General features: G+C 40.9%; 1 protein-coding gene across 1 annotated transcript in view; it reads right to left on the reverse strand.

Moving 5' to 3' along the window:
• The window catches only part of PXDNL (peroxidasin like), a 407,402-nt gene that overhangs the window by 110,232 nt on the left and 287,596 nt on the right, over positions 1-9,574 (reverse strand). Inside the window, exon 11 of the mRNA XM_019527126.1 lies at positions 1,099-1,215. Within this exon, the coding sequence (XP_019382671.1) occupies positions 1,099-1,215 (117 nt within the window). The remainder of the gene's footprint in view (positions 1-1,098; positions 1,216-9,574) is intronic.

Genomic DNA, 9,574 nt, shown 5'->3' on the forward strand with positions numbered 1-9,574 from the left:
GGGGGGGGGGGGGGAAGTTCCCCACTGCTGTGCACTCTCCCGGGAAAGGCATGGGAGGCATGTGCCTGCCAGATTTGTGGTTGGGGCAGAGGTGGGCTGCCTGCTGTAGGCTGGGGCTCTGCACCCTGCTGCCTTTGCCCCAGGAGCTGCACAATGCCTAGTTGTGCCACCTGCTGCTGGGTGACCAGTGTGTGGCTTTTGGGGCAAATGGGCAGCCCACCTCTGCCACACACATATCTGGGGGCAAATGCCCCCCATGCCTTCCCTGGGGATGGACGTAGTTGCAGGGAGCCACTCCCCCACCACCTCCAGCATCCCTGGACAAACCTCCCATGGCTCTGTCCCATGACCCACTCGAGCCCCACAGAGCCATTCACCCCTGCTGCTGCCCCTTTCCTGCCCCACTCCCTCCCTCACCATAGGGGTCTTGGTCTTCCCCTCTGCCCCTTCCTCTTCACAGACTTATCTGCTGGGCACTGCTCTACATGCTGCCAGGCTGCAGTCCTGTAGGGTTACCATATTTCCAGTTTCAAAAAAGAGGAAACCTGTGGTGGAGAGGGATAATATGACTGTGGGTGGGGCATGATATGCCAGTGCCCTGCCCCTACCACTGCTCCTCACTCCCAAGCTACAGCCCCCTCAGCCCTGCTGATGCCCCTCACTCCTAACCCACAGTACTCCACATCCTGCCAGGGTGTGCAGGGGTTGCCCTCTCTGAACTCCAGACCCCCCCTCTCCCCAGGCTCAAAATCCTACACACACACCTCGCACCTACCACCCAACCATACAAAGTACCTGCATAATTTTGCATAAATTTTGAATTTTTCTGCTCATAATTTTGAATTTTTAGCTGGGTGATTAAAGTTGCAATTAATTGCAACTCATTTGTTTAATCACTCAACTAAACATGATCAAATTTTCAAATAGTTTGACAACCCTATTAAATTTATTTATTGCATTTAATCAGAAACTCTTTCCAGTAACAAAAAATGCTTGGCCTTTCCTTTGGTTTTTAAAGAATAACAACAATAATGATATTGTTATTGTTGATGGCCATGATTCAGGACAAGAATGCAATCACATAAGACTTGGTTGTACCTGATTTGGTCCAGGCAATCACAGGTGATGGGTTACCTTCTGCTTCACAGTGAAAATCTACCGTGTGTCCTTCTATCACAACTTGGTCCTTGGGGCTCACTGTAAACTGTGGAGGAGCTGAACAGAATTAAATAAATAAATAAATACATATCTATCTATATTTTATTTTTTAATTTTAAGCATATACATACATACGTATAATTATATAGATACATACATACCATATATAGAACTTATATATATTTAAGTATGTGCGTATAATTTATATGTATCATATAAATTACAAATTATATACAAGTTACATACACAACTATCTATTAGGGCTGTGCAAAATTTTGCTGGCAGTTTTGTTTCAAGGCTGTTTCAACTCATTTTGAGCTCAAAACAGCAACATCGAAACAAAACAGAGAGCTTCAAAACAGCCTTGAAACAAAACAAGGCAAGTCGAAACGTTTCAAAATGTTTTAAACATTTCAAGTTTTGAAGCTCAAGATGAGCTTGCCGGCAGGGAAACAGAAACTAAAGTAAGGAGAGGGAGAGAGAAGGTTGGGCGGGGAAGGACTGCTCATTATTGACTGTGTAGCTGCCAGTGACTGTCATCCTTTCCTGAGATCTCTTCCAGGAGATCTCTTCCAGATCTCTGAGTGCTCTGGGGGAGAAACTGCATAAAAGGCAGCATTGTTTGAACTGCCCTGCTTCCTGCCTTGGTGTCAGTTGAGTGAGGGTGCACCTTAACACACACAGTGTCACCCACCCATGTCATGAGTTTTGCTCGTCAGCAGCTTGAGGTGCAATTTCCCTGAAACCCCTGCGCCTATCTCTTTGACAGCTGGCAGGCTTTGTGGCCGCAACAGGGGCTAGCAGGCCTGCAGTTTTCACCCAGCTGTGACTTAACGCCCACACAGTGTCACCCATGTCACAAGTTTTGCTTGTCTGCACCCTGAGGTGCAGTTTCCCAAAAACCCCTGCACCTATCTCCTTGAAACTTGGCAGACATCATACCCTCAAAAGGGGCTACCATTCTGCAAATTTCATCCAAATCAGGCCAGAAATGACACAGTTATAGGCTGTTTTGAGCTTCCCCATTATAGCCTATGGGCAAAACGTCGAAACAATTTCGCTGTCTCGACGCTGTTTTGACAAAACAAAATGGAACAGCAATTTCAAATTTAAATGAAATTCAAAGCAAAACGCTGTTCCATTGAAACATCAAAATGCAAATCAAAAAAGAACGGTGCCGTTTTGCACAGCCCTACAATCTATCTATCTAGATATACATTATGTATATAATGGTTTAAAATTAAAACACTATGAAGGTTTAAATCAACTGGTTTACTTCCAAGGAAGAAAAGTGCTTTTCATATAACATTTTATAACAGAAGTAAGCAATAACTCGATAATATATATATGTTTATTAAAAAAGTGTGAAGCAGTTTAAATTCATTAAAATCAGACACACTTTTTACTGTATCTCTAGAGTGGATACATAAAATAAAAAATATGGAGGAACATGAATGTCAAGAACAATGTTTTGCTACCAGCTCATTAATACAAAACTACACAGAAATGAATTGTGCCAAATATTATACAGCTGGGACTCTAAGGATAAATGGTAAATAGTTCTAGCTTATATCCAAGTCTTCATAGCCATGGCAAACAATAGATCAAACATGTTTCCATAGTCCCACCGCTAAAAAACATAATTCATTTCTCATAGCAACCCAATCCATTTTGTGCACTGCCGGGTGCATAAGGCATAGTCACCTTTTGTTAACCTGAGGCTATTCCTTTAATCTGCTCAGGTTAAAAGGTTGTTGCTTCAGACCTTTAATCTACTTGGAAGAGCCCCTCTAAATTGACCTCTCTTCTAGGGTCTGTCTGATAAAATCAACCTGGCTTTCCCACAATTTGGTTAAAACAAGCTCACCTTCTTCTTGGAACATTGGTTCAGTTATTTGGTAATGGTGCCCAGTCAAAGTTCAACACTTTAATTCTGTCTGACCACTTTAATCTGAACATGTGGTCTAGTCACTCACACCAAAGTCTATTTCACTTCCTTTGGATATACCCGTTGCTCTCCCATGACTTTGGTCCACATTGGAGTGTGCTTATGACATTTATTAATAAAGGATGTGTGCAGGCATTCAAATGAACTGGTAGAAGTTAAGCAGCTTAGTAAAGGTATTGGAGCTTCTACCAGAACTCTGTACATAGTCCATGGGGTCAGCAGACAGACTGCATCACTGATGGCACCCAGCCCAGGGGCCTCAGAACATGCACCCCAGTGTGCTTTGCAGGTTCTGCAGTTTGTCCACAGATGGCTGACCATACCAGAAGACACAGGTCAGGGCGGACTGCCTGGCCCACATCCCCCCCTTTCCTCTCTTCCAGAGTACATCTGCTGTCTTTTCAAAATGGTCCATTTCCCCTCCAGCAGCTCAGTGTATACTCATCCCTCTGGCACCTGCCATCAGACCCAGTTCTAGCACAGGTTGGGTAGTCTGGTTGAGGTAAGGTGTCACTGGACTGAGGTTGGGTGTTTGTAGGTCTGGGGGTCAAGGTTGGGTGAGTTCAGTTTAATAGGTGTGGGGAGGGAAAGATTGCAGCAAGATCTGGATAGGTTACAGGAGTGGGCTAACATAAACAAGATGCGTTTCAATACTGACAAGTGCAGGGTGCTGCACTTGTGCAGTAGAAACCAGCAGCACACTTATAAGATGGGAAACTCTCTTCTTGAGAGCCCAGAGGCAGAAAGGGATCTTGGAGTCATTACTGACTCCAAGATGAACATGGGCCGACAATGCGAGGTCACGGTTGGCAGAGCTAACCGGACCTTGTTGTGCATCCACAGGTGCATCTCAAGTACAGCCAGGGAGGTGATCCTCCCCCTCTATGCAACACTGGTCAGGCCACAGCTGGAGTATTGTGTCCAGTTCTGTGCGCCCCGTTTCAGGAGGGATGTGGACAACATTGAAAGGGTGCAGAGGAGGACCACCCACATGAACTGGGGACAACAGGGCAGACCCTACGTTGAAAGACTGAGGGACCTAAACTTGTTCAGCCTTCACAAGAGAAGGCTGAGGGGGGACCTGGTGACCGTCTATAAACTCACTAGGGGGGACCAAAAGGGTTTGGGGGAGACACTGTTTCCCCTAGCGCCCCCTGGCATGACAAGGAACAATGGACACAAATTATTAGAGAGTAGGTTTAGATTAGACATCCGCAAGAACTACTTCACAGTTAGGGCGGCTAGGAGCTGGAACCAACTTCCTAGGGAAGTGGTGCTGGCTCCTACCCTGGGGATCTTTAAGAGGCTTGATAACTACCTGGCTGGACCCATCTGAGTCCAGTTTTTTTTCTCCCGCCCAGGCAGGAGGTCGGACTTGAAGATCTACAAGGTCCCTTCTGACCCTACTTCTATGATTCTATGATATTTTAAATCCATTTTCCCCCACCCGCTCCACAAACTATACAATGCATCTTGAAAGTTTTGGTTTTCCCCTCTTCAGCACATATTGAATGCCATCTGCTTAACTGAATAACAAGCCAAACAAAAGAGAATCGTACATTTATTGATTATATGCAGTTAAAGTGCCCAACAGCCCTAACTCAGCCTCATATTGCCATTATATACCAAGCATAAGTGCCCGATTTAAGCACGTGAACCCACACTATATTCATTTAATTTTTAGAGAAAACCTATTCCATCTTTTTTTTCCTTTGTGTGGCCTCACTAAAGAACACAGTTAAGGGTGTTGGAATGCCTTAACTGTGCTTTTCCATACCTTGATACCTATGGACGCCTTTTAAATTTAAACTTAGGTCTGAATTTCCTTTGGGTTAGGGAAAGTTATAGCATTCTTGTAATAGGGGAAGATGAGAATGAGAGGACATATAAGTAGCTTGAAGGTGAAACCTTTGTTTTTTGTCAATCCGTATGAAATAGGTGTAATTCAAGCTCAAAATTAATTGCCATAGTTGTCTTTAGTAACTGCAATATCTTCCATAGTTAGTGGTAGTGGAGAATTAAAATATTACGATTTTATTACAATTTTAAGACACCTACTTCTGTGAACAGAGACATCCTCTAGAAAGACTTTGGCAATACATTAGCAGTGTTCCAGTGGGGGAACCTTGTCTGCATCCAAGCTATGGCTGGGCAGCTGGGAGCTCTGCCCATACCACTGCCACTTCTCACCATCTCCTGGCTGCTTCATGGATGCAGCTTCCAGCTGTTCAGCCCCAGGGCAGGCAAAGTCCTCCACTATGGGTATGCTGCCAATGTGGGGTTGTTTCAGCCTGCAGGCCCCAAACGTTGCCAGCCACTTTTTTACAGCATAACTCCTGGGGGACCACACACCAGCTGGTTAGAATTTTTCTTGCATTTCAAGGGATTGCTGTGACTCTAACAAGGGATGCCTCAAATTCTACGAAGTTTAGAACCAGTGTTGCAGAGAATTAATTAAGATGGCTGCAAACGTGTTTCTCTATGAGCAAATCCTACTACTACTACAAACAGGAAAACTGAGTAAGAAAAGATTAAAAGCAAAATGATTTGACATTTGCACATCTCATCTTTTTTGTTACTACTTAGCTAATGTACTTTGGAAACTATGGGCATTTTTACATATACTCTGGGGTACAGTGGGGAGCATGTTCTAATTAAAATGGCTGCAGCATCTCATGTATTCAGCATCCCGCATTTCAAAATGGCAGCAAGGGCGCTTTAACTAAAGCTCGTTCAAAAGCAGTGAGCTTTCTAAGGGAAACCTTCCGGTATTTATAGCCTACTAACAGATCTAATGGTTTCATCTCTTCATTCCTCCAATTCTGAAAACATTTATGAAATAACTTTAAATAATGTATTTCTATGGGCAGTTTTTAGTATATAACTTATTATTATGTTTGTATTGATCACATAAATGAAGTTTTGTTTTCTTATTAAAATCAATCAAAGCATTGCCATTCTGGCCATTCTTTATAAAGCAGATTGGGAATGAGTTCTGATTTACAGCATAAATGATCAGATCCTATATAAAGTAAGTATGTGCCTTTCACACCAATTTACACTTTTCAGTGAGAAATATTTTATTTTTCACTTGTCTCAGCCAACCTAGGGAAAGGATTTTATGTTACTGACTCAAATTTTATTAATTCTATAAGAATCAGAACAAAAAGATGAAGCATCAGCTAAAATGACAGACAAGCACTGCATTTAAAAATATGCAATCTGCTTTAATAGAAAATAAAAAAATACCTTTTGCTCACCAGTAGGTTGATTAATGATCCAGCTAAAGACGAATTAAAAACCTAGACGCTAATACTTAAAAGTAACAAGGAAGTAGTAAAGAATCTTGAAGGACAACCAGATGGCTGTTTCAATCATGTGTTTTCTAAAGTTAAAAGCTATATTTTATTACTCAGAGTTATCAGAGGCTATGCATATTATAAATAAAATAAATCCAGACAACGTAACATATGATTCATGGATGGGATAATTAGAAAGGATGAATGAGGATTGGTAAGGCAGGATGTGGGTGAGAAAGAACTACTCATTTTCACAAAAAATTGGAAGCAAAAATAACACACAAATATTCAATAATAAAGGAACCACAGAATCCAAATGAGAGATAAAAGATGGATACAAGCTAACAGCCCACATGATGGGTAACACAATTATAGTAATTTTTGAAGAAGATACATTCTTTCAATTGTCCAATCTATAATGATACACATGCAATGTATACAGTGGTTATTTATTAATACAATATTGAGTAGCTTCCTTTTACATGCAGAACCTATAGGAAGACTAGTAAAAGATGTTTCTGCTGCTTTTTTCTGTTTTGTTCTTTCATGCATTTGGCTTCATGATATTCAGAAAACTAAAAGAGGAAGCGATTCAAAATGAGATTTTTTAGACTTAGTTTATTTATTTGGAAATTTGACAAAAACAACAACTTTTTTGCCCAGTATTTACTTTCATTTGTTTTGTCTGATGGAAAGGAGCTGCAAACTAACTGAAAGATTCCTGGTTTAGTGTTCTGTTGTAAACTTGCTAAGAAATATTTTATTCACTTTTTTAAATAATAGTTTCATTTTTTTATAACACTGTTCTTAAAAAAACCCACATTCCCATGAAAACAGCAACCATGCAATAGAGGAATGATCTTCCCCTACCATCTTTGAAGACAGGGCTCCATTGTAAACACAGGTTTTTTGTCCTCGCCATTCCCCTTGGAAATATTTTTTCAGAACTTCACTACACTAATGATTAGGAAACATAGACTGCCTGCAGACAATTAAACAAAACAAAACAAAACAAAACAAAAATAGAGAAAAAAAACTTTATTTTAAACTCCACATGCTCCTGAACTGAACTGACCACAAGCCAAGAAGAGGCAGTGCATTAGTTGGACCCGGCTCTCCCAAACCTCTGGATAGACTGGGCCCTTTAAGCCTTTTTTGGCCTTTTATCTAATAACCGATTGACTCAGCTTTACATAAAAGCGCCAAAAAACCCCGCTGAGGTGCCCGATCTATACAGACACTGCAGAGCCGGGTCTAACTAATACGCTGCTTCTTCCAGTAAACCTCTTTTTTGTTTGTTTTTTGTTTGATTTTTTTAACATCTGCAAGCAGCCATCATTCTTATTCCAAACCTAAATATAATCTTGACCATTTTATACCTTTTTGTTCTTTTGTCAACCATCCTTTAGTATAAATAATTCTTCTCCATATCTGGTGTTCATTCTTATCTCCTCCCCGCCTCACGTGGTAGGGAAATGAAATCAAAGTATTTTAAGCTACATATATAGGCCTCCCTGCTGAGCCTAGAACTGCTACCAAGAAACAAGCCTGTAGGTCAAAAAAGTCTTTTGTTATCAGAACTGTTAAATTCTTCCTTATTCTTAAACACAGGAGCAAGAGCTGAGCTTACCAACAAGTTGTACAAGTAGGCATGGCACAAAATTAGTAAAAGTTGTAACAGCTAAGCCTAAGATGACATTTTTAACCCTGCTGTCAAGCAGAAAAGATGTAATAGAATATTAATGTGTATGGGCATAAGTGAAGCATGAGTGGGGGTAAGTAAAGGTAGGGGTTTAAGCCAAAAAAAAATAGGAAAATCGTCATAAACCATGCTTATACATTGGATTAAATGTAAAAGCTAAAAAAAGGCAATATGTAAAGAGTGTAATCAGACATGCTTTCAAGTCTGCTGAAGTGACATGCTGTCCCACAGATCCTAAGGGCTGGCTGATCAACACTCTTGGGAGAGAGCACCTGCTTAATAAGGTAACTAACTCATTGCTTCCTAATGTACTGTGTTCTCTCTTAATAAGCATGCTTTTTAGAATGCAAATCTTCTCTCTCTCTCTCTGTCTCACCCTGATCTCGACTTAAATGCAACTGTTCAGATAACAAGTCTACTGACTTGTTCCTACTATGTACAAGACCACTCCTAGGGTAGCCCAGATAACTGGGGTACACTCAGCACCACTGTAAGCCACATATTCTACCCAATTGCCAGGCCTGGGCATGTGCAATTCAGGAGTGAGTGTGTGGGGCTTCTTTCACAGCAGTCAGGAAAGTGGCAGAAACATAGCCATTCCCCTAATTATCCTTAGACGCCCTTCTCTGCAAGTGTTCCAGGGTGTTCTTTTGAACACAGGTGAACAGAATTGTGTGTACCTGTCCAGATTTGATCTCACTAAGTTTTGTGCAATGGCATTATGCTTTCTACATTGGAAATCTATCTCCTGGTACATTCTAGGATCAAATTTGCCTTTTTTACAACTGTACGACATTGGCAACTGATTGGTCCTTCTTCTCCTTACTAATCTCCAACTCAGGAGCTCTCATTTAATGGTAAAAATAAATTTTATATTGGGTGCAAAGTACATGACTTTGTACTAGTGAATTTCATTCCAGTTTGATTATTCCAGACTTCAAGGCCACTCAGCTCTTCCCACATGACATTTCAATTCTCCTCTTATTGACAGTGCCTCCTGAGTTCACGTCCTGAGCATATTTAATCATTTTTCCTATTTTTAACATCAAAGTCAGGTTATAATATTAAATAAGTTCAGTCTTTATTGTACAAGCACAGAGATGTTATCCACAATACCTCCAAATAAATCTCTGCTAAATCTATGCCAACAGGTCCTGGACATGGAAGACCTAATCCCATTTGCCATCTGCTTTTCACAATCTCATTGTTTTCAAACCAATTCAATAAGTTAATTTTACTTTATGGTCCTGTATGTATTATAATTATAGCCATAAGTATAGGGATTTTTTTAAAGTCCAATTATTTAAATATAGGTAACTAATGAATAAAGATGTCATGATAAAAAGACACAAAGAAAAGAGCATCTAACAACTTTGCTAAAATCATAACCCCTTGGGTATATAGAGATATACATCTGACATCCTCTCCTCACGGAGAGGATCCCGGCCTGCATCCGGCCTGCAGACC

Source organism: Gavialis gangeticus, unplaced genomic scaffold (assembly GCF_001723915.1).
Source record: "Gavialis gangeticus isolate Ggan-Ray unplaced genomic scaffold, GavGan_comp1, whole genome shotgun sequence".
NCBI classification, from domain to species: domain Eukaryota; kingdom Metazoa; phylum Chordata; order Crocodylia; family Gavialidae; genus Gavialis; species Gavialis gangeticus.